The following is a 27,500-nucleotide window of genomic DNA, read 5'->3' on the forward strand; positions in this document are numbered from 1 at the left end:
TTTAAATGCTCCTAAAGGGTCGCACAAGGGGTAACAATTGCATTTGTACATTCACCGGCTTTTGTGTTGATTGCAGCTTTAAATCCATTACAGTTAGAGAGAAATATCTAAGGTTGACATTGTCATAAACATTGATAATATAATAACGGTAATGAAAGCCGGGTCAAAATTAGCGTGTGCTTCATTCAACGGCCTCAATTGTTAAGGTTATTGGAGAGGGGGCTTGGCCGCTGATCATATGTATATATGGTCAGTCTGTAGGGCATTGTCCTGCTTAATAGGGAAATGTCACTGTCCCATGCATCTGCTATTCATGAGCGGCCTTTAAACCTTTAAATCGGACATTGGTCATATCATCAAAGATGAGGATTTCTATGAGTCTGTGAAGGATATTGAGTCTTCTTCTTTGTGTGCATCTTTTCCCACATTATGTGGGGTCGATGTTTCTGGCTAGCGTTCTCCAACTACCTCTATCCCACACTTCATCATATATATGCCCTAGCATTAATTATAATCTCACAATTTCCACTGGCAACATTGGTTTTGGCTACTTTTTCATGGCTAGATGCCTTTCCTGCCGCCAACCCTCCCCATTTAAACCGGGCTTGGGACCGGCACCAAGTTGAGGCTGGCTTGCGCCCCTCAGTGGCCTGTGGATAAAGAAGGACACAATATGCCATTTACATGACTCACTCAATATCCTTCACAGACAAAGAAGAAGAAGACTCAATATCCTTCACACACTCACTGAAATCCTCATCTTTGATGCTTTGCCCAATGTCCGATTTTTATGAGTCTGTGAAGGATATTGAGTCTTCTCCTTTGTCTGTGAAGGATATTAAGTCATGTAAATGGCGTATTGTGTCCTTCTTTATCCACAGGCCACGATGACACATGTACTAAAATAACTAGGAAATAAGATTATCATTAATCAATAATGACAAATCAAGAAACAAACAAATAACATCTTGCCTGAGGGTACACTCGGGCACCCCATTCTTTTTCATTTCTCTTCCTCTTGTTTTTTTTTTCCAAGTTTTTATAGTCTATACAGTATATGGAAGATCTAGTTTAATGTTGTTACTATCATTAAAATATCTTATTTTGATTGCTTATAACTTATCTTGTAGTTTATTTATTTCCTGGTTTCCTTTCCTCATTGGGCTATTTTTCCCTGTTGGAGCCCTTGGGCTTATAGCATTTTGCTTTTGCAACTAGGGTTATAGCTTAGCAATAATAATAATAATACTGATAATAATAATAATAATATAATAGTAATAATAATAATAATAATAATATTAACAGCAATAATAATAATAATAATAATAATAATAATAATAATAATAATAATGTGTGAGCCGAATTATGCTGAAAGAGACCGATAATAATCCGCCAGATAAATTGTTTGTTCTATCTCATTTTCCTATTTCCCATCTTGTATCATTATTTTCATAATTCACAATCATTCGGATTTTACGTTGGGACTAACTTCCGTCTCTCCGTTTATCCCATTTCTCCCTCCCCTGGTCTTCAGACGTCATTTTGCTTGCGTCATGAAGTCCAACGGAGGAATAATTGGATCATAATGGCTAATCAAAGATCTAAACAGCACGAAGCCTCTCATGCATCCCAATTGATTCTAAGAATAGAAGCAGATCAAGGCGAAATCCTATTGCAGGAAGTCTCTCTCTCTCTCTCTCTCTCTCTCTCTCTCTCTCTCTCTCTCTCTCTCTCTCTCGTATGAAAGCACTTTTTGTTTGTCTTCATTGTACCAAGCCATTTTCATGTATTCTAATTACTTCTTTTAAGAGGAAAGATAGATACGATTGGCGAGATCTAACCGAGGCCCTTTGCGTTAATAGACGTAGGAGGTAATGATATTGATGAGATAATATATCCATTCTTTTTGCTTTTAATGATTAATACATAACTTTCCAGGAATATAGCGTTTTAATTCATTCGTTCAAAAGTATGATTAATCATGTTTAGACTATTTTTTTTACCGCGTAAAAAAAAAAAAAAAATAAATAAATAAACCCTGACTTAGACCTGGGGGAAAATCCTCCCCCTTAGTCTTACATAAACCCTTCAAATAACGATATCAAAATCGAGGTGAGAAGGAAGCTTCCGTAAATCCTTCCTGTTATCCAGTATCTTATGTAACTTCTATTCTATACCACAACAATGCGTTGACACCATTCACTCCCCCACCCCCACCCCAGCACCTAGAGAGTAGTTCGACAGTTCGACACGTGTGAGGTGTAAAAGTATCCTCAGGTATATTTATCCACGGGGCCCTTTTCCCCAATGACCGATCATCGGCTAAAATAGCAACGAGACCTTTGTAATAATATCCTTTCCTCCACGTCCAGTCGTCTAGAATTCCAAGGATGAGATTCTTTCACTTCTCTTGTCTCAAGACATCTCTTCTCAAACAAAGGATATCTATTGTCTTATTTATAAATTTTCGTTGCCTTACTACAAACATGCGTAAAAAACCAAATTTCCATTCGATGTCAGGATGCCAAAATACTTAAAATCAATCAATCAATTAATAACAGATATCCCCTTTTTAAGTGAGGATACCGTAACGTGGTGAAATGGTTTGTGTATCGCCATGATCAGCAAAGCTGTACTAATCAGGGCTACCCATATTAGGTTGGTTTGCTGTGAGCAATCAGAGAAAAGTCTCCTACCATCGCTAATCCGCAGTGGACAGCGTGGTGATAAAAACTAGCCAAACCCCTGACATGAATAGCAAGCTTATCCCAAAATGAAGCCCAATAAATACACCCTCTGACGTCAGTGTATGTTTGACAATCAATCAATCGATCAATCAATAGTTAATCCTAACAAAGCACATGGTTATGTAATCTGTATTCATCAAATAACTACTGTAGTTTGTGCATAGTTACCACATGGCTAGATTTTTCAAGATCATGTGTATACGAATGTGTCGAAGGATATTTAATTAAAAATTAGAGGGACACTCAGTTGAGCGCAGACCTCCACCGCGGCAGTTATTTCTCAACCTTGGCCTTTGACCTCAACATGTATTAATTGGCGTGGATTTTCATACACTCAAATATGAAGCAAGTTTGAAGTCTCTGTGACAACGATGTCCAAACTTATGGCTAATTACGTGAATTGGACATTCTGCTTGACTGTGATCTTGACCTTTGACCTTCCAAAATTTAATCAGTTCCAGCTTTTACGTAATAGTTAATCCATGCAAGTTTTATTACTCTACGATTTAAATGGAAGGTGTTCACAAACAAACACACACAAACAATCGCAAACAGGTGGTAAAACATAACCTCCTTCCAGCTTCGTTGCGGAAGTAACAATCGTCCCATCTGCTCACCCTGTTAGGATCACCTGATATGTAACATTCTGTATACTGCCATTGAATTAACGTACGTTACACCACTTTTTGACAATTGTGAATGTGCTTATTGTAATACTACAATTGAAAACGTTTAATGAGATTCAACAGACAACGGCAGCGAAAAGATTCTCACAATGGCTTTAGAAATTACGTCTTATTGTGTCACTGACAGTTATTCTTTGTTAAACTGTTCTTAACCTTGTCAGTGAAGTTCGTGACCTCTAGCTCGATGCACAAAAATGAACAGACTTTCCAATGCGATAATCCATAGTGTCTACTTATTTACGCAACTTTGCTGCAATAATTTCTGTTATTTTCTTTTCCAGATGTTGACAGCGGGCGCCTGGGTTCTCCTGGGGGCGGGACTCACCATTGTTCACGCTTCATACTCACATTCTAGTCCAGTACGTATGCGAGTTTGTAATTTTATATATATATATATATATATATATATATATATATATATATATATATATATATATACGTATATGTATATATATATATATATATATATATATATACGTATGTATGTAAATACACACAAAATTACTTATTTCATTTGTAAAAACATACGGCCTTAAGGAAGGATCGTTTTTTTGTCTCCGATAATTCAAGAATTGGTTACTTAATCCTTCTAACACATAATCAACATATGGTGAAAGTAACTTTCATTTTCCATTTCCTTTTTCTTTGATACCAGGAACTCACCGATGCCTTTATCAGGGAAATGCTGGACAGAATGGGAAGCGACTTAGCTGATCCTGGAAGGGGTGATTACCTCGACATTCTTCCTCAAAGGTAAGGGGGGAGAGGAGTGAGGTTTCTGGGAGAAGAGAGGCTTCGTTGGAATAGATTAAAGGCTTTGGAGGAGTAGAGCAATGTTTTTTGGAGATATAAAATGAGTTTGGATTGAATAGATTAAGGCCTTGAAGAAGTAGAGTAATGGTTTTGAAATATAAAATAAGGTTTGGATGAATAGAGAGTAAAGCTTTGGAGGCGAAGAGAAATGATTGGGTGTATAAAATAACGTTTTGGATGAATAGAGTAAGGCCTTGAAGGAGTAATGTTTTGGAGGTATAAAATAAGGTTTTAGATGAATAGAGTAAGGCTTTGGAGGAGTAGAGTAATTTTTTTGAGATATAAAATGGGGTTGGATGAATAGAGTAAGGCTTTGAAGGAGTAATGTTTTGGAGGTATAAAATAGGTTTGGTTGAATAGAGTAGAAGATATTAAGGCTTTGGAGGAGTAATGTTTTGGAGGTATAAAATAGGTTTGGTTGAATAGAGTAGAAGATATTAAGGCTTTGAAGGAGTAATGTTTTGGAGGTATAAAATAGGTTTGGTTGAATAGAATAGAAGATATTAAGGCTTTGGAGAAGTAATGTTTTGGAGGTATAAAATAGGTTTGGTTGAATAGAGTAGAAGATATTAAGGCTTTGGAGGAGTAATGTTTTGGAGGTATAAAATAGGTTTGGTTGAATAGAGTAGAAGATATTAAGGCTTTGGAGGAGTAATGTTTTGGAGGTATAAAATAGGTTTGGTTGAATAGAGTAGAAGATATTAAGGCTTTGGAGAAGTAATGTTTTGGAGGTATAAAATAGGTTTGGTTGAATAGAGTAGAAGATATTAAGGCTTTGGAGAAGTAAAGTAATGTTTTAGATATAAAATAGGTTTGATAGCACAGAGGAAAGCTTTGGAAGAGTAGAGTAATGTTTTGGAGATATAAAATAGGTTTGGATGAAGAGATTAAGGCTTTAGAGGAGTAGAGTAATATTCTAAAAATAAAATATGTTTGGATGAATAGAGTAAGGCTTTGGAGGAGTTAAGTAATGTTTTCTATATAAAATAGGTTTGGATGAATAGAATAGGGCTTTGGAGGAGTTAAGTAATGTTTTAAATATAAAATAAATTTGGATGAATAGAGTAAGGCTTTGGAGGAGTAGAGCAATTTTTTGAGATATAAACTAAGGTTTTGGATGAATAGATTAAGGCTTTAGGAGGAGTAGAGTAATGTTTTAGATATAAAATAGGTTTGGTTGAATAGAGTAGAATTTTGAAGGAGTACAGTAATGTTTTGGGGGTATAAAATGAGTTTAGGTGAATAGATTAAGGCTTTGAAGCAATGTTTTGAAGGCATGAAATAAGGTTTTGGCGTAATAGAGTAAGGTTTTGTAGGGTTTGTTGGACCGGAAAGGTAGAGTAAGGATCTGCTTGAATAATGAATTTGATGGCTAGTGATATTTGGAAGACAAAAGTAAGGTTGGATTATGGCTTAGGGGATCAGAGTATGACTCTGGAGGAATAGATCAAAGCTTAAAGGGATAGGTAAGACGTTTGGGGAATTCAGTAGTGTAAGGTTATGGAGTAATGATTTGGATGGATAAAATAAGTCTTTTGGGTAATGAAGAAAGGGTTTTAAGAATGCCTGTATTTTCACTTTGATTTTGATCGTAAAATTTTTGTTATTTAAAAAGGTTAAATAACAAATAGTTAATCGAGGCAACCAACCAAGTAAAGTCTTTGTCAATCAACTTTGTTTTCCATCCACCCATCCAATTTCATTATCCTTCTACTCAAATTAGACTATAAAATGGCCTTCCTATCGGCCTCTTCCCAGAAACATCGATAGACTCTTGATAGTCATTTGGAATTCTTATTGGAGATATATTGCTTTAGAGTCCGACCTCAAATCTCAATGCCATACTATGCTAAATTGTTCCTCTTTCTATGTCAGTAATACTGTGACCCCATTTGGTGATTATGCTAATGAATTTTAACCTTCGCTGAAGGACGTCGATGGACATCCTGACATAATTTTTTAGATCAAGGTCTACTGGAGTGAATGAGATTGCAGGCATCAATTTATTTCTAAGGGGGGGGGGGGGGGCGGCGGCTTGTGACACAGCGATCATTTTTTATTGAACTTTATGAAATTATGCTGGTAAAGACCTTGACGAAAAATTAATGTTGCCAACTCAAATGTTAATTTCAAAGCTATTTGTCCCTATTTGGAAATGTTATCGCGGTTGGCAACGCTGTGGCATATGGCGCCATTAATTCATACTAAGCATAGAGTGTCCAATGGCAGAACAGGATTGGAAATAAAACTATAAGAGAGGTTAATTGAGTGCCATATATGGATGAGTTCATGATGAGGGGTAGATGGAGATGGTTTGGGCATGCTCTTCGCAATCCCCAAGAGAGATTAGTTCACCAAACGTTCAGCTGGGCTCTACAAGGCACTAGAAGAGTTGGAACACCCAGGCCTACATAGCTGGGGACTACCAATATCATTTTGATACATTTTTATTATTGTTTTCTTGTGAACTGATCGATTAAACTAAACACCAGAGAGAGAGAGAGAGAGAGAGAGAGAGAGAGAGAGAGAGAGTGAGTTAAATCTAAAAAAAATCTATCAGAATTTTTACTTATAAATGCTCTTATCTATAGTAAGCAGATTTGCTTTTCTTTCTTATGCATATATTGATTTAGAGAGAGAGAGAGAGAGAGAGAGAGAGAGAGAGAGAGAGAGAGAGAGAGAGAGAGAGAGAGAGAGAGAGAGGGTTAACCCCAAAAAAATCAATCAAAGCTTTACTTATAAATGCTCTTATCTATAGTAAGAAATGTTTGCTTCAAGAGAGAGAGAGAGAGAGAGAGAGAGAGAGAGAGAGAGAGAGAGAGAGAGAGAGAGAGAGAGGGTGATTAACCTAAAAAAATCAATCAGAATTTATAAGTGATTTCATGCTTCAGCCGATTGAAAAATCCGTGCGGATGAGATTTCACGTTGCATACTGTGACGGGCCGAGAGAGGATGTGACTAAGCAGGCAGGATGAAAGAAACTGAGTAACTTCATTACAGAACATCCGTTTGTATGTACAAAAAGTCCAGGCAAAAAGGACATAAAAACATAAAAGGAAATTTCATGTTCAACCGACAAACGGTGCTGTTAACAGTTAACGGTGAGAAAAACAGACATGTTTATTCAGGTCCCTACCAGTGCGAGGGGAGAGCGAAGATACAAAGCATAATATATACAAAAAAAAATGTCGTTAATATGTACGATCTGTGACACACGGTTGGTACAATACTCTCTCCGTACGCCAGCCGACTATTTGTACATTATACAATGCCTCCGTACTTTGTCCGTGGATGAACAAGTAAGCTCACTTCTTTATTATAACCTACAATTCCATATTTATTTATTTTAATACTAATTACAGAATAAATTTGTCAAAACGTTGCTTTATTTTCCTCTAAACAACGGATCGTTTTTCCTAATCACTATGAAGTGACTATTGTACGATTTTTCAAAAAATTAGTTTTTCTATATCATTTTAATTCAAATAATAGTATACACTGTCTTTCTATGTTTTAAAGAGCTTTATATACATTGTGAAGTGATTATGGGATTGCGTAATAATTCAACGATAGATAGTCGAAAGATTTAAAACTACTCGTCGGTAATATTCTGCGTCAATGACCTTGGATGCGAGGAAGCCAGAAAACTCCAAATCAATCTATCAATCGTCGGTAATAACGGAATTTTTATACGTAATACGGAAATGTAAAGAAAATATCGGTTTGTTTCCTTTGACACGAGAACTCTACTATAATGTGTAATTATAAGGCCTCCTATGAACAAAAAACATATTCTGGACAAATAAAACAGAGAGAGAGAGAGAGGAGAGAGAGAGAGAGAGAGAGAGAGAGAGAGAGAGAGAGAATATAGTTCATGAGAGAAATTTTGTAATATAATATATTTTGTGAGAGGTAATATAATATAGTTGAGAGAGAGAGAGAGAGAGAGAGAGAGAGAGAGAGAGAGAGGAGAGAGAGAGAGAGAGAGAGAGAGAGAGAATATATTATAGTTCATGAGAGAAATTTTGTAATATAATATATTTTATGAGAGAGGTAATATAATATAGTTGAGAGAGAGAGAGAGAGAGAGAGAGGAGAGAGAGAGAGAGAGAGAGAGAGAGAGAGAGAATATAGTATAGTTCATGAGAGAGAAATGTTGTAATATAATATATTTTATGAGAGGTAATATAATATAGTTGAGAGAGAGAGAGAGAGAGAGAGAGAGAGGAGAGAGAGAGAGAGAGAGAGAGAGAGAGAGAGAAAGTAATATAAACTTAATTGACTGGACAAATACGTTAGTTTGTTCGTCCTTGTGTTGCCTCACCTGACATGTGACACTATGTGGTATGAACTGGACCATACCAGTTTCTTCTGGCATTTCAGGGGCTTGGAAATAGGAAAAAAGCAGTTTTCTTTTACCTGAAAAATACTGCGTAAAATGTCAGTACATGAAATCATTACGGAAGGCAAACTTTTACTTGCGAAAACAATATACGATGTCATTACGAAATATGTGTATATGAAAGAAATGGAAGAATTTTTACCTTTCTTAAGAGTATTTATAAGGAAAAATACTGTTTGATTTTTTTTTTCTCTCTCTCTCTCTCTCTCTCTCTCTCTCTCTCTCTCTCTCTCTCTCTCTCTCTCTCTTTAAATCAATAATGGATAAGAAAGAAAATCAAACATTTCTTACTATAGATAAGAGTATTTATAAGTAAAAATTCTGATTATTTTTTTAGGTTAACTCTCTCTCTCTCTCTCTCTCTCTCTCTCTCTCTCTCCTCTCTCTCTCTCTCTCTCTCTCTCTCTCTCTCTCTTTAAACCAATATATGCATACAAAAGAAAATCAAAAATTTCTTACTATAGATAAGAGCATTTATGAGTAGAATTTCTGATAGATTTTTTTACTTAACTCTCTCTCTCTCTCTCTCTCTCTCTCTCTCTCTCTCTCTCTCTCTCTCTCTCTCTCTCTGGTGTTTAGTTTAATCGATCAGTTCACAAGAAAACAATAATAAAAATGTATCCAATCGATATTGGTAGTCCCCATCTATGTATGCCTGGGTGTTCCAACTCTTCTAGTGCCTTGTGGAGCCCAGCTGAACGTTTGGTGAACTAATCTCTCTTGGGGATTACGAAGAGCATGTCCAAACCATCTCAATCAACCCTTCATCATGAACTCATCCACATATGGTACTCGAGTAATCTCTCTTATAGTTTTATTTCTAATCTTGTCCTGCCATTTAACTCTCAATATCCTTCTGAGGGATTTGTTCTCAAATCTACTAAATCTATTGGAGATTGTTTCATTGTCATACCATGACTCATGTCCATTAAGTAACACCGATCTTACTAAACTGATATATACTCAGATTTTCATATGTAATTTCAGGCGTTTTCATTTCCAAATTTTACTTAACCTAACCCCATTGTCTGATTTGCTTATTTTAATCTAATTCTAAAGACCCTGTATTGGAGATTATAAATTTAGTTCCTAAATACTTGAATGATTCTACCTCATTAATCCTTTCCCCTTCCAATGATATTTCATCTTCCATTGCATACTCCGTTCTCATCATACATATACTAGATATATATATCATATATATGTATATGTTTATATATATACTGTATATATATATATATATATATATATATATATATATATATATATATATATATATATATATATATATATATATATAAATTTATATATATATATATATATATATATATATATATATATTCCCAGTCATAGTCAACCACACGGACAAAGTAAATACAGGATCAGATTTTTCCCTTGATTAAATATATTCCGGCGATAGATAAAGAGCGTAATCTTTATTTATGAAAATAATCACACGATGTTTTGACTCGAGTATATTTCATTCAGTCACAGTTAATTTTGGTTCATTATGTAACGAATTAAATGAGGTAAGAGTATCACTGTTAATGTCGACGTAATCATGAAGATAATTTCCATTACCGCAAGTCAATGAAAGAATAAAATAAGTTGCTTACTGAATCATTTTGAATCCCAGCAATTTGAATGGAACTGAATCATTGCAATTGGGTTAAATGCATCCGTTATGTAAACATCGTGTGGTGAGAAACGTCGATAACATTACGCCAGGGGGAGAATTTCGAATTATCAGTTTAATTCACGGGTTAAGGAACTTCAATTGAGAGCAGCGCAGGCTATTTTGATGCCGAGACACCTCGGCGATACGGTTCACCTTTCCTTATTCCGGCGAGGTGTCTCGATCTTTCCCAGTTCTATTTTGGGTTTTAAACATTGGTCCTTGGTTCCAGGAAGTCGCTCGCCAAATTCTATTTATAACTCCGATTTGGTTGGGGAAGTGGTGGGGGGAGGGGGAAGGGGGAGGGGAGGAAATGGGAGGGGGGAAGAGGAGGGAGAAGGTTAGGCTGGGTTCCAGGAACGTTTATCCCTCGGGATTTTCGTGTGTGAATTATTCAATGAATCTTCTGCTTCTTCTTCCTATTTTTCTTCTTCATGGATCATTTATGGAAATGTCATCTGGCTCTTCCAGGGATTAGGAAAGGGTGAACTTAAACACTAAAGATACCTGAGAATATTTATGATTGTGCGTTTTAACTGTTTATCAGAAATTGTATTTAGATGTTTCTGATGCACTAAAATTATTTACATACACACGCGCATATATATATATATATATATATATATATATATATATATATATATATATATATGTGTGTGTATATATATATATATATATATATATATATATATATATATATATGATAAATTTTTGCACATTTAAACGTGTTTTTCATATTTCAGATAAGCCATATATATTAATACATTAGAGTCTGGATTCTCTTAACGACCTCGGGACCAGAGCCCCTGGCGAAATCACTCAAAGACTATAGTATCAGACCGGCCGGGATTTGAATCCTGGTCCAGGATACCTGTATGCCAGTGACCATGCCACTCAGCCACGAAGAGAGATGAGTCTTTGAGTGATTTCGCCTGGGGCTCTGATCCCGAGGTCGTTAAGAGAATCCAGACTTTAATGTATTAATATATATGGCTTACTTGAAATATATATATATATATATATATATATATATATATATATGTGTGTATATATATATATATATATATATATATAAATACACATACACACATACATATATATATATATATATATATATATATATATATATATATATATATATATATACTGTATATTTATAATATTCATTACCATCATTACCCGTTGATAGTTCACTGCAGGCTTTAGTAAGGCTCAAAGTTTCTGGTGCATAAGTTAATAGTGGTAGGACCATCTGACTAAATACTTTTCTTTGTAGAGAAAGTAACATTTTAATTTCCATAATCTCAATTTGTTTACCAAAAGCTCTCCATCCCATGGTTATCCTTCTTTTAATTTCGGTCTCATGTCTTGAGGAAACACTTACTGTCTGTCCTAAGTGCATATATTCATTAACAGTCTGAAGAGGATCGTTCATATCCCTTATTTGCTGTTTCTGCATTTTCATTGAGCATTATCTTAGTTTTACTCATATTCATTTATTATTATTATCATTATTATTATAATTAAATGCTAAGCTACAACCCTAGTTGGAAAAGCAGGATGCTATAAGCCCACGGGCACCAACAGGGAAAATAGCCCAGTGAGGAAAGGAAACAAGGAAAAATAAAATATTCTAAGAACAGTAACAACATTAAAATAAATATTTACCATTTAACTATAAAAAGTTTAAGAAAATAAGAGGAACAGAAATTAGACAGAATAATGTGCCCGAGTGTACCCTCTAGTCATACATCTCTGCTTTCACATTGCGCTAGAGGTTGACATTTTTCATGATCAAATAGGCTAGTTTGCTCTTTCAAGACTCCAACTTCCAAGAGATATCATCAGTCAGATTTTCCGGAACCACATGCTGGATGCACATCTTTCAGATGTTCTTTCTATCTCTTTAGAGAAAGCATTCTATATTTTTTCTGTGTAGTTGATCAGAGTATCAACAGCCTGGGTGGTTAAGCCAAATATCCTCTAAACTAGGCAGTTAAGCCAAGCATAATTTCAGCCATGTAGTCAAACCAAGATTTCTCTAAACTGGGGAGTTCAGCCAAGCATCATGCGAGCCAGGCAGTTAAGTCAAATATCCTCTAAACCAGGCAATTACATCAAGCATCATTTAAGCTAGACAGTTAAGCCAAGCATACTCTAAACCAGTCAGTAAAGCTATGCATAATTTAAGTCAAGCAGTTAAGCCAAGCATCCTCTAAACCAGGTAGTTAAGTGAAGCATCATTTAAGTCAGACAGTTAGCCCACGCATCCTCTAAACCAGGCAGTTAAGCCAAGTGTCCTCTAAATCAGGCAGTTAGCAGTTATGCCAAGCATAATCTAAGTCAGGCAGTTAAGCCAAGCATGCAAAATCTCCAGTACCTAAGTACTATCACGAATGATCAGCGAATGTTTTGTTCTACACTTCGTATCTTGAATGGAAGTCTCTTATCAAGAAAATCTACGGGCGAAGGTTGGTTGATTTCATACTACGAACAATTGCAACAACAGGATGCTATACGGCTTCTACATGTAATAATAAATTTAATATATTTGATTGCTCAAAGTCGAAACAAATCACCCCAAAATATCACAATATTGTTTTCTCTCCTCATAGAGTTTTATTCGACTAGCCAATAAAATATATAACAATATCCCAAAAATATTTCAATATTGTTTTCTCTCAAAAACAAAACTTTTCTCTATTTCACTGCCACTTTAATTTTAATGCACCTTCCTATTCTTACTGTCGGCTTTGTATATAATAATCGACAAAGGCTTATAAGCTACTCTATCCCAGTGATTATACTCTTTATTTCTTACTAAAACTATTTTACTCTTTGAAAAGTTTTCCTATATCACTGTCTACTTCTTTACTCAACTACCAGTGTTTCCAAACAGCAACTGGGTAATGGAAGGGAAGGCACCCATGCCACCATCCCCTTCCGTTCATCATTCCTTCATATGAAGACAGAATTATGGGAACAGGACAATGGAAGGCAATTCATCATCATCATCATCATCATCTCCCACACCTATTGACGCAAAGGGCCTCGGTTAAATTTCGACACTAGTCTTTATCTTGACTTTTAAATCATTACTTCTCCACTCATCATCTACACTTCACGCTTTATATTCCTCAGCCATGTAGGTCTTGGTCTTCCAACTCTTCTAATGCCTTGTGGAGCCCAGTTGAACGTTTGGTGAACTAATTTCTCTTGGGGAGTGCGAAGAGCAATTACATGAAAAAATCAAATTCTACATAAAAAATAAAACTATGACTACTACATTCCTCCCCCTAAATTTTCCTCACATTGTCATCCCATAATTTCGTCTGACATTCACACCCACATTCATATATAAATGGGGGTGTAACACCCATTTATGCTCTGGTACAGCACCTCTACTTCAAGATGATGGTCTTTCATACACTCAAACTTTAAACATTGCCTTGCCTACAATCTATCATTTCATTCAGTTCCTTCTGGTCCTCCATCCCATGTCATGTATTCCACATCCACTCAACTCACTTATTAGCTCGCTCAAAATACCTAACCTTTTCCCCATTTCTTCAAACATTTAACTCGCCTCTTTTATACTCTCACTTGCTTTTTCTTTCATGCACTCAGTCAACCCCTCACTTTTTAAGAGTCGTGCTGTCACTGATAACATACACATACTGCCAGTCTTACACTGTTGGTGACTATGAATAGAGAATTATGGGACGCGACTAATCCATGAAAGAGCTTGCCTTAGGGCAGAACACTATAGTAGTACTATCATATTACGATACTATCTTTTCATTCACAATCTCACCAGATGGTGTTCTCTCCTAACAACGAGGGCAAATGCTCAGGGAAATTCCAGACAATCCGGTTTCCTCTTCACAGTCTTTGCATAGTCAAAATCTCTCTTCAATGTTTCTCGGAAAACCACATGTTACCAGCTAGCGAATCTACTGACGCTTCATCTAAATAATGGTTGGAGTTCCGACTTCCGAGAGCAACAGCTTCAGAGAAAACCTTCATTAAGCTATTCAAACTTTTTTCTTTCTTTCTTTTTTTTTTTACTTGATTCATCTTTTGACGATTTATCGAACCGTTTTCCAAGATTCAACTGGTTCCCGGGAGCGCTAAATAAGTTGTGGCATTAGAATTTTTTATTGGAATTTTAAATGCGTTACTGAGTACGCTTAAAATACAGACAAAAAGGCATAAAGAAATTTATTGCTTGTTTACTCCAAGACTTGGAATTTTAGTATTGCTGATAGAATTTGTTTTAGATGAGTTACTCAGAACACTTAAAGTACATATACAAAGTAATTCACGATTCAGAATTTTAAGATCGCTGATAGAGTTTGTTTTAGATGGGTTACTCAATACGCCTAAAATTTAGACAAAATACACAGACAAACGGATTTATTGCTCATTTACTCCTTCAAGAATCTTCAAACTTATTTTATTAAAAAGAGAATTAATATGAAAAAAAACACACACAAACAAGGACCACTGGGGAGAGAGTTTAGTCTCAGGAATTAAAAAATCGACTTTTGAGTTTTCTAGTATCCTGAGATCGAAGGTCATTGACGCCTATTAGTTTCCTTACATAATCCTTGTAACACACACACACACACACACACACACACACACACATATATATATATATATATATATACATACACACACTCATATATATATATATATATAATATATATATATATATATATATATATATATATATATATATATATATATATATATATTCACTGAGCTTTGTTGAAAGGGTATATTTCTACAGTCCTTTCTCTAGAATTATTTTGAAGACTTTCTAAGACAGAGTTCGAGGTAGAAAGAGCAAGATGGGCGTAAATATTCTTATTTTCTTTCTGGGAAAAAAAGTACCAAATAGTTTCCCTTTAAATTTGAGGTCCATAGGGCATTAAAGGCCATTCATGAATGGCAGAGGCAAGGGACAGTGACATTGCCCTATCAAGCAGGACAATGCCCTAGAGACTGACCATATATATATGATCAGCGCCCATGCCCCCTCTCTATCCAAGTTAGGACCAAGGAGGGTCAGGAAATAGTTACTGATGACTCAGCAGATAGACCAATAGGCTATCCCAACCCCCACCCCCTCCTTAGCTCACAAGGATGGTGAGATTGCAGCGACCAAAGAAACTATCGTGTTTGAGCGGGACTCGAACCCCAGTATGGCGTTCACCAATCAAGGACGTTACCACATTGGCCACCACAAACGTAGTTGACAGTCTTTTAACCTACTGGGATGTTGCCTATTTTAGATAAATATTAATGATAAAAAGGATAACAATTAAAGGTATCTGGCATACGGGATTATCAAGATTTAAATCTTTAAACTACCTGGGCTCCCAAAGAATAAAAACTCTTATGCTTTGTTTATTAACTCATTTACCTTATTAAATACGTTCCTTAAATGAATTAAATTTCATTAATGTAATTATCCTATTATAGGAAGACCAATTATGTGCTCCCTACCTGTCAAATATAAATATCTGTCAAGGCTGATGCAGTAACCATGACAATTAAGAAAAAATCACCCACTATATTTTAAACAAAATATACGGAAGTAGTGTTTTTATGAAAACATTCAATGAAAATTACATGAAATTGTGTATATTGATATTATTTGGATATAAAAATGAGCAAAATAATAATAATACAGAGTTAAAGAGACATTAACAGTGCTGAGACCCGGATGCTGAGGAGCTACTGTCCTCGACCTACTTACATTCATCGCCTGCTTGGATTATTTCCTTTTCTCTATTAGCTATTTTTCCCCTATTGGAACCCAACAGACATAACTATTTATTTAGATGTGTCATGAAAAAAAGCAACGATGCAAGGTTCTCTGCATTATTATTATTATTATTATTATTATTATTATTATCATCATCATCATTATTATTATTATTATTATTATTATTATTATTATTATTATTATTATTATTATTATTTGCTAAGCTACAAACCTAGTTGGAAAAGCAAAATGCTATAAGCCTAAGGGCTCCAATAGGGAAAATACCCCAGTGAGGAAAGGAAATAAGTCTATAAGAGAAGTAATTAATAATTAAATAAAATAGTAACAATAAAATAAATTATGCATAAACTATAGAAACATAAAAAACCGGATGAAAAGAAATAAGATAGAATAGTTTGCCCGAGTGTACCCTCAAGCAAGAGAACTCTAACCCAAGACAGTAGAAGACCATGGTACAGAGGCTATAGCACTACCCAAGACTAGAGAATAATGGTTTGATTTTGGAGTGTCCTTCTCATAAAAGAGCTGCTTACCATAGCTAAAGAGTCTTTTCTACCCTTATCAAGAGGAAAGTAGCCACTGAACAATTACAGTGCAGTAGTTAAGCTCTTGAAAAAATAAGACTTGTTTCATATTCTAAAGGACTCGATGGAGCAATGAAAAATCCAATTTAGAGATATTACCAAATACAAATTTTTCTTTTTAACGCAGAGGCCAAAAGGACTGGCAACTCGGCATTGTTGACATGTCCGGTGCTTTGATAGTGTAGATTTGACAATAAACGAGCAATATGCGGTGTGAAATGTTCAATGCTTTCGAATGAACGTGTTCAAATGATTATGGGGGTCCTGTAGAGAGTAGGGTTTCCCAGCTGTATAGGACCAGAAAAGCAGCCCGTGAAGAGAAAGATGAAATCTAGCGTCTACGAAAACAGAAAACAGTCTGATATTAAATTGTTTAGTACAAGGTTCTGACTGAACAAAAGCGGTGTTTTACAACAAAAAGCAACAACAATAGTGACCTTCGTTTCATGAAAGATTCTATTACTTAGAAAGTCAAGTTTCTGTGAACTTACCATCGAAAGATTTTTGCATTTAAATATCCTAATTACTCACGTAATAAACTGTACAAAATCGTGAACAGTATTTATTACAGAAGATATTTTATTACTTCATTCAGGAAAATAGCCATGTAATCATTTCCACAGACGTAACCAAACTATCATCAACGTTTTTTGGAAAAGTCGACGAAAATAAGATAAAAGAAAATAAACCCGTACGGGTTGAATGTCACGTCTGGTAACTATCGATGCAAAAAAAATATCAAGTTTCGTATCTTTCCTTTTCACGATAGCGCCTCCGATAGAGAGAGAGAGAGAGAGAGAGAGAGAGAGAGAGAGAGAGAGAGAGAGAGAGAGAGAGAGAGAGAGAATTCATTTATCGAAAACTTTTGGAAACTTGAGAAGAGTATTTATATCGCAAGAATGCAATAATGGGGCTTTTACATCAAGTAACTTTTCCTGCTCGACGTCTCTGTTTTGAGAATTGAAAATGAAGGACAAAGTTCACGTTTACCCGAAACTCCGCTTGACTACCTAACTCATTAACCATCTATCTAAAGAAATAAATCTCCTTCTTCCATCTCTCTCTCTCTCTCTCTCTCTCTCTCTCTCTCTCTCTCTCTCTCTCTCTCTCTCTCTCTCTCCCCATATAAAGTGAATATCAGTATGCTACGTACACACACACACAATGAAACAATATCCAACAGATTTTGTAGATTTGAGGACAAAGCCCTCAGAAGAATATTGGGAGTTAAATGGAAGGGCAGAGTTAGAAATGAAAATATAAGGGAGGTTCCTCGAGTGCCATATGTGGATGAGATCATGGTGAGGGGCAATATTGATGAGTCTTCTTAGTATTTTTTAAAAGTAGCTAATATTTTAGAAGTTATGTGTACAGGGGTTCGGGTATAATTTGACATGCATGTGGCAGTGACCTTTATAAATTTTCTGAAGCCACCTACTGTTAGGGGAAACTGCTTATTACTGAATACAATATACATTTATGCAAATACAATAATATTTTCTAGATTATTATCAGTCGTTTTCGATAACTTTTACTTTAATCATATTGAGATCAGTCTTACCAAAAAAAATCTAACACTTCATCTGTTACTATTCTGAAAATATTTTACTTTAATTGTTCATTATTACTCATGTACTTTATTAATTCCTCATTTCCTTTCCTCACTGAGCTATTGTTCCTTGTTGGAGCCCTTGAGCTTATAGCATCCTGATCTTCCAACTGGGGTCATAGCATAGCTAGTGATAATCATCATCATCTCCTCCTACACCAATTGATGCAAAGGGCCTCGGTTAGATTTTACCAGTCGTTTCTATCTTGAGCTTTAATTCAATAATTCTCCATTTATCATCTCCTACTTCACGCTTCATAGTCCTCAGCCATGTAGGCCTGGGTCTTCCAACTCTTCTCGTGCATTGTGGAGCCCAGCTAAACGTTTGTTGAACTAATCTCTCTTCAGAATAATAATAATAATAATAATAATAATAATAACATTTTGCTTTCCTCTCCCTCCTGCCCACAGTCAGAACATACCCCCTCGAAGGAATGGCTCCCAGGGCCATGGAGAAGATGCCCGCGCCTCCTATGGCCCTGGATTATGATGCCCTGGCCTTAAGTCCCTCCATTAGGGATCAAGAATACCTCTCTCACTCTTCCCTTCTCAGCACCATGAATAACAATTACGGTAAGATTCCTCATGTAGCATTTGTTTCCCGTTTGTATATTATGAAATTGGTGTTGTGTGAGATTACATACAGAACGCGCACACTTATCTCTCTCTCTCTCTCTCTCTCTCTCTCTCTCTCTCTCTCTCTCTCTCTCTCTCTCTCTCTCTCTCTCTCTCTCTCTCTCTCTCATATATATATATATATATATGTGTGTGTGTGTGTGTGCGTGTGTGCATGTGTTTGTGTGTGTGAATGAATGTGAGTGTGTATGCGTGAGTGGCTGTGTGTCTGTGTGTGGCCATGTACAACATACTATATGTTAGCATGATGAGTGGGTCGAAATTGAAGGTCTAGTCAGTTAGTGTTGGTAAATGTGAAAGGTGGTTTTGAAGGGCAATTTGAGAGAGAGAGAGAGAGAGAGAGAGAGAGAGAGAGAGAGAGAGAGAGAGAGAGAGAGAGATTTAATTTGAAATTTGTTACTTTAAATGCTAAAAAATGCTTTAATGAAAGAATGTCCATTTTTCGAATGTTGATTCATCATAAGTATGAATGCGGTAGAAGACATATATATACACACACGTACACAGACGTACATACACGTGGCATTAATCCGCATGCAAAGAAAATTCCGTCCACCTTTTCGGAAACCTGTCTTCGGCAAAAGTAATTCTACTTTAGAAGGGACGCCAATTCCAAGTCGGATCTAGTGTCTGCTTCCGTCATAGAGAAAAGGATTCCTAATTATTGTCCTATCATTCCAATTCCATTCGCTATGAGGAAATGTTGGATTTTCCTTTCCATCTTTTATTCTTTTCTTGTTGCACAAACTCTTCTCTTTTTAACTTTCTTCTCCGATTCAAGGTCATTTCGTAATGTTTTCGGAAATACTTTCGTCAAAAATTTAAGGTTTCATAATGACAACTTCAAGAACTTCAAGTGAATCAATAAATCTCTCTCTCTCTCTCTCTTCTCTCTCTCTCTCTCTCTCTCTCTCTCTCTCTCTCTCTCTCTCTCTCTCTCTCTCTCTCATCTTCCTGAACCTGGGATAGATGTAGAACTGAAATAATACTTTCTGTCAAGATATATATAGTTATTTTCTCATGTTTATCTCAATCAAGGAGTACAAAAGATATCATTTATATTATTACTATTGCTTTCATTATTCAATATCATTCAACCTGTGGAGATATTTATGTAAAATAAGTCTAACATACCATCACATTTTAAAGCAATCTTTCGAAATGTAAGATACTCATAAACGAAAAAAAAGAAGATTCCTTTAAGAGCATTAGAGTAGCAATTACAATCCAATTAGATTTCGACAGATCAGCGAAATGTTAGATCCCGTCCAATTATCTCTCTACACACAAACCCCCCCCCCCCCCCCCCAACACTAATTCTTCACCCCATTTTCTTCCATCACTACCATTACACTGAAATCTCCAAACGAATAATTCTATCTTCTAATTACTCTTCCCGTTCCTTATGGACAGTCTTCCCTAATCCTGGTTCTTCCTTTATTCTTCCCCTCCAGACGGGAAGCCTTCAAAACAGCGGCCAAAGCCAGGAAGCGAGACAGTGAAGACTAACACAGACGTCCTCCCTGCCTACTGCAACCCACCCAATCCTTGCCCCATCGGTTACACAGGTAAGTTTAACGCTCCTACAGAAAGCCGTATTTACCTGTCCCATTGGGGATCAGGTACGGATTTGCTTATTTCCTTATTTCCTTTCCACACTGGGCTCTTTTTCCCTATAGGAGCCCTTGAGCTTATAGCATCTTGCTATTCCAACAAGGGTTGTAGCTCAGTAATAGATAATAATAATAATAATAATAATGCACAAACCCAGAAAGGCATACCTTCACGTGGTGAAAGACTTTGTGTATCGCCATGATCAGCAAAGCTGCACTTGTCAACGTCAGCCATACTGGGTTATTTTGATGTGAACGATCAGACTAAAGCCTCCCACCATCACCAATCCGCAGATGGCCACCATGGTGATGAAAACTGTCCAAAAACAAGGCATGAATAAGGACATGACTGAGATCTTTGTCCTGTAGTGGACTAGAAACGGTTGCATTTCTTATTGTATGAATAAATAAATAAATGTATATATATATATATATATATATATATATATATATATATATATATATATATTCACATGAAACATATAGAAAAATTATTTAGTACAAAATAGAGCCCGATGAAGATATATTCACGAATAAATGGAAACATTTATGATTCACATTGGATATTAAATATTCAGAGTTTTTTGCAAATACACATGTACAGGACAATATATATATATATATATATATATATATATATATATATGTATATATATGTATATACATATATATATATATATATATATATTATATAACTATATGTATATATATATATATATATATATATATATATATATGTTTGTATATATATACATATATATATAAATATATATATATATATATATATATATATATATGTATGTGTATATATATACATATATATATATATATATATATATATATATATATATATATACACAGTATATATCAAGCATATATGCTATATAATCAAGGATACTTTATTGCACCAGAAAGCCATATCTCATAATTTGTTGCCGAGAGGAACATATTTCTTGTAGATTTACCCTAATCTTCAACCATAGTTGTCAACGAGTCCTTCGTTGCAAAAATATCTCATTCATTGATAGTTATGTGGAGAGAAAATTTATTACTACTACTACTACTACTACTACTACTACTACTACTATTATTATTATTATTGTTATTATTATTATCATTATTATTATTATTTTCATTATTATTTTTATTGTCATCATCATCATTTTCATTATTATTTTTATTATCATCATTATTCTTCTTCTTCTTCTTCTTCTTCTTCTTCTTCTTCTTCTTCTTCTTCTTCTTCTTCTTCTTCTTCTTCTTCTTCTTATTATTATTATTATTATTATTATTATTAAAAGCTAAGCCACAATCCTATTTGGAAAAGCTGGATGCTATAAGCCCAGGTGCTCCAACATGGAAAAATAGCCTAATGATGAAAGGAAATAAGGAAATAAATAGGCTAAACGAAAAGTAATGAACAAACAATACAAAATATTTTAAGAACAGTAACAAATTCAAAACATGCCTTTCATATACATCAACTAACAAAAAAAAAAAAAAAAAAAAAAAAAAAAAAAAAAAAAAAAGAGGAAGAGGAATAATACAAAATAGCGTGCCCTAATATACCCTCAAGCGAGAGAACTCAAACTAAAGTATATTGGAAAGGTCACAAAAAAATTACATAGCTATCTATAAGAGAGATTACTTGAGTGCCATATGTGGATGAGATCATGACAAGGGGCAGATGGAGATTTTTTGGGCATGCTCTTCACACTCCCGAAGAGAGATTAGTTCACCAACGTACAGCTGGGCTCGACAAGGCACTAGAAGAGTGGGAAGACCCAGGCCTACATGGCTGAGGACTATGAAGAGCAAAGTAGGAGATGATGTATAGAGAAGCATTCAGTTAAAAGCTCAAGATAGAGAGAATTAGACGAGTTGGAAGACACAGGCCTACATGGCTGAGGACTATGAAGAGCAAAGTAGGAGATGATGTATAGAGAAGCATTCAGTTAAAAGCTCAAGATAGAGAGAATTAGACGAGTTGGAAGACACAGGCCTACATGGCTGAGGACTATGAAGAGCAAAGTAGGAGATGATGTATAGAGAAGCATTCAGTTAAAAGCTCAAGATAGAGAGAATTAGACGAGTTGGAAGACCCAGGCCTACATGGCTGAGGACTATGAAGAGCAAAGTAGGAGATGATGTATAGAGAAGCATTCAGTTAAAAGCTCAAGATAGAGAGAATTAGACGAGTTGGAAGACACAGGCCTACATGGCTGAGGACTATGAATTGCAAAGTAGGAGAAGATGAATGGAGAAGTATTCAATTAAGCTCAAGATAGAGGGCATTAGAAGAGTTGGAAGACCCAGGCCTACATGACTGAGGACTATGAAGAGCAAAGTAGAAGATGATAAATGGAGAGGTAATGAATTAAAAGCTCAAGATAGAGACGACTGTCGAAATCTAACAGAGGCCCTTTGCGTCAACAGGAGTAGGAGATGATGATGATGATCTATCTGGGGTGAAGTGTTCAAATGGGGAATTATTTATCAACAGTAATCGCGATAATCATCACCACTACTTAGGCCTAAATCATTACCATAGGCCTATAATCCCGCTACTATCACTTCATTACGAGACAAACTGGGTTACGTCCAACGATGCCGGGTGAGTTTTGTAGGTCATGGCGCTGAAATAGACCAGGAAGCGAGTCGTCGTTCACCTGGAAATAACCAAAGGGCGTCGAAGCTTAAGGGACCTATCCGTAACATCCGGGGATCCTGTGTGCTCCCATTACTGAACCCAATTTAGGGAAGAGCGTTTATGGCAGAGTTCATCAATTGCAGATTACTTTTTTTATTCTTTTTATTCGTAACTTTCTTTTTTTTATGTTTATAGGATCGTTAACATCGATTTATTAGTTTGTTCTGTTTTCTATATATTTACTTATCAACTTAGGGAGAGCATTTGTTCGATTGCGGATTATTTTTTATTTTATTTTCTCTTTTTTTATCTGTAACTTTCTTTTTTTATGTTTATAAAATCGTTAATATCGATTTATTACTTTATATTATTATCTATATTTTGATTTATCAACTTAGTGCGATCGTTTATTCAGTTGCAGATTATCTTTTATTTCCTTTTTTCTTTATTTTTCAGTAACTTGCTATTTTTCTTGTTGATGTTTATAAAATCGTTAATTTCGATTTATTAGTTTATATTATTTTCTATATATTGACTTGTCAACTTGATGATTCATTTTAAATATATAAGTTACGTTTCTATCGATATTCGTGTCCCCTCTTCTTTCGATTTGGTAGTTTTTCCATATCACACTAATCTATCGGAATTGGCCCAAACGTATGTATGCGCATTATGAATAATAATAATAATAATAATAATAATAATAATAATAATCTGACGGGTTTGACTTGGATTTTGAATAAAAAATAAGGCAGAGCAAAAGAAATACAGTGAAAACCAAAGACTACTACTTTTATTTTTATTAATTCTGAAATTACATGAAATATGAATTGAAATCATCTAAAATAACGCTTCCACCTTTTCCAACGTGAATTTCCTTGTCTTCATTTCTAAAGCCGAGAAAATTAGCACCTCAAAGCTTTTATATATAGTAGCTAAGACACTCCCGTCATTAGGAGAAAGAACCTGGGTTCATATTCAAAGCGAAAAGTTGGATTTAAACTTTCCCTTGGAGACAATTTAGCTTTTGTGTCTTTATGCTGTGCTTTATTCATAAGTTTTATAATGAAAGTTGATAAAGTTTTATACAAATACAAATAACTGTTTGTGGGTAGTAGGTTAGCCAGGGCACCAGCCACCTGTTGAGATACTACCTCTAGAGAATTATGGGGTCCTTTGACTGGCCAGACAGTACTACATTGGATTCTTCTCTCTGGTTACGGTTCACTTTCCCTTTGCCTACACATACACTGAATAGTCTGGCCTATTCTTTACAGATTCTCCTCTGTCCTCATACACCTCACAACACTGAGATTACCAAACAATTCTTCTTCACTCAAGGGGTTAACTACTGCACTGTAATTATTCAGTGGCTACTTTCCTATTGTTAAGGGTAGAAGAGACTCTTTAGCTATGGTAAGCAGCTCTTCTAAGAGAAGGACGCTCCAAAATCAAACAATTGTTCCCTAGTCTTGGGTAGTGCCATAGCCTCTGTACCGCGGTCTTCCACTGTCTTGGGTTAGAGTTCTCTTACTTGAGGGTACACTCGGACGCACTATTCTATCTAATTTCACTGTCTCTCGTTTTGTTAAAGTTTTTATAGTTAATATAGGAAATATTTATTATAATGTTACTGTTCTTAAAATATTTTATTTTTCCTTGTTTTCTTTCCTCACTGGGCTATTTTTCCTGTTGGGGCCTCTGGGCTTATAGCATCCTGCTTTTCCAACTAGGGGCGTAGCTTATTAATTGATAATAATAAAATAATAATATAAATGATATGTATATATATACATACATATATATATATATATATATATATATATATATATAGTGTATTTATACACAAGCGTATGAGACCAGCAATAAATGCCGGCTAAAAGTATATATAGGTATGCACACACACACAGACTCCACCCTTCTCACCCCTCCCCCTATTCTAACTACAACACGGCAGTTTCAGCATTTTGTGGGAGATCGTGCTTTTCGAGTGGTTGCCGCTCAGCATTGTTATTATTATCAGTACTTGCTAAGCTACAACCCTAGTTGGAAAAGCAGCATTCTATAAGCCAGGGACCCCAACAGGGAAAATAGCCCAGTGAGTGAAAGAAACAAGAAAAAAATATTTTACGAACAGTAACAACATTCAAATAAACATTGCTTATATAAACTATAAAAACTTTAACAAAACAAGAGGAAGAGAAATATAAAAGAATGGTGTGCCCGAGTATACCCTCAAGCAAGATGACGGGAAAGATATATATACACACACATATATATATATATATATATATATATATATATATATATATATATACATATATATATATATATATAATATATATATATATATAAACATATATATATAAACATATATATAGATAGATAGATAGATAGATAGACATAAAAGGTTGAAAAATTCTAAGACCGTATTCGATAGCAAATCACCCCCCACCCCCCACCCCCATCCAACAAGGCCACCTATCTAGTAAAGGGCAGCAGCATTTGTTGAGGTTTCAAGACATAAAGTGTGGGGCCTGCAACCTCACTTTTGAGGAATTTTTAGAACCCTCCATTTAAGATACTCTCTTCCTCTAGTTTTGTTGAAGTTTTCATAGCTTATATAGGAAATATTTATTTTAATATTGTTACTGTTCTTGAAATATCTTATTTTTCTTTGTTTCCTTCACTCATTGAGCTATTTTCCCTGTTGGGGACATGGGGATTACAGTATCCTGCTTTTCCAACTACGGCAAATAATAATAATAATAATAATAATAATAATAATAATAATAATAATAATAATAATAATAATACTGTATGCCGCAAAATAAATACATAGACATTACTAAATTCCTTTTTCGAAGTAAGTAAATATGAGTATAAGGAAAGAAATAATCAATCGCATTTCGACGGAGTTCAAGTAAAATAGAAGTGAAAGATGGAAACAAAGAAATGAAAGAAAACGGACAATTTCTGGTTCAGCAGTGGAAGCAGTCTGTATTCAAGGCTGAGCTTCGGTGTCGAAAAGTAATTAAGGGTAATCCCGCCTCTTTGCGGCAGAGCTAACTGGGTTATGACCAGGAAACGGGTTTAATGCTGGCTATGGAGGTGGGGGGGGGGGGAGAAATAGGGTTGCCGGGAAAGGGGGGGGGGGGTGAAAAGGGTGGTGGAGGGGGTGGGGAAGAATTGAGATTGCTGAAGAGTTGATAAGTTCTAGTTGCAATGGAATTCTAGATGTAGCAAATTCATTAGGAGTCTCTCTCTCTCTCTCTCTCTCTCTCTCTCTCTCTCTCTCTCTCTCTCTCTCTCTTCGTAGGTTTCCTTATGTGTACTTGAAAGAATAATATTCATAAGAAGTCTCTCTCTCTCTCTCTCTCTCACTCTCTCTCTCTCTCTCTCTCTCTCTCTCTCTCTCTCTCTCTTCGTATGTTCCCTTACATGCACTTAAAAATATTATTCATAAGGAGTCTCTCTCTCTCTCTCTCTCAAAAAGGACAGGTCTACTTAGGTGTTTGCAAACCCATGAACTCGGAAAGTGAGCAAAAAATTTAGAAAATAGTTACGGAAATCTGCACGAACAAACGAACTGCCTTGAAGAGGGGACTATAAACCAATTCATCATCATCATCATCATCTCCTCTTACACCTATTAACGCAAAGGGCTTCGGTTAGATTTCACCAGTGTTCTCTATCTTGAGCTTTTAAATCAACACTTCTCCATTAGTCATCTCCTACTTCACGCTTCATAGTCCTCAGCCAAGTAAGTCTGGGTCTTTCAACATTTTTAGAGCCTTGTGGAGCCCAGCTGAACGTTTGGTGAACTAATCTCTCTTGGGGAGTGCGAAGAGCATGCCCAAACCACGTCTCCATCTGCCTCTCAGGAAGATCTCATCCACATATGGCGTTCGAATAGTCTCTCTTATAGTTTCATCTCTAAACCAATTACAATCCAGAATAACAGTATGCTATCTTCTATCTTCCACTGCAATGATAATGCTTAAATTGAATGAATGAATACAAAAAGTGTAAGCATTTTGAAGCTAAATAGAAAAGGAAAATGTACCAACAATCGAAGATGAACGGAAACTCCCCTGGAATACTATATTGCTTATCAAAATATTTCATTTTAATTGTTCATAACTTCTCTTGTAAATTATTTATTTCCTTATTACCTTTCCTCACTGGACTATTTTCCCTGTTGGAGCTCTTGGGTTTATAGCATCCTGCTTTTGCAACTAGGGTTGTAGCTTAGCTGCTGCTGCTAATAATAATAATAATAATAATA

The 27,500-nt window shown here is 35.4% G+C and overlaps 1 protein-coding gene across 1 annotated transcript in view; it reads left to right on the forward strand.

Annotated features, from left to right (window-relative positions):
* 7B2 (Secretogranin_V domain-containing protein 7B2) overlaps window positions 1-27,500 on the forward strand; it is a 55,887-nt gene that overhangs the window by 15,652 nt on the left and 12,735 nt on the right. The window contains exons 2-6 of the mRNA XM_068362675.1: window positions 3,715-3,792; window positions 4,089-4,186; window positions 12,490-12,492; window positions 18,729-18,886; window positions 20,404-20,517. Of these exons, the coding sequence (XP_068218776.1) occupies window positions 3,715-3,792; window positions 4,089-4,186; window positions 12,490-12,492; window positions 18,729-18,886; window positions 20,404-20,517 (451 nt within the window). The remainder of the gene's footprint in view (window positions 1-3,714; window positions 3,793-4,088; window positions 4,187-12,489; window positions 12,493-18,728; window positions 18,887-20,403; window positions 20,518-27,500) is intronic.

This window comes from Palaemon carinicauda, chromosome 39 (assembly GCF_036898095.1).
Source record: "Palaemon carinicauda isolate YSFRI2023 chromosome 39, ASM3689809v2, whole genome shotgun sequence".
In the NCBI taxonomy this organism is placed as follows: Eukaryota; Metazoa; Arthropoda; class Malacostraca; order Decapoda; family Palaemonidae; genus Palaemon; species Palaemon carinicauda.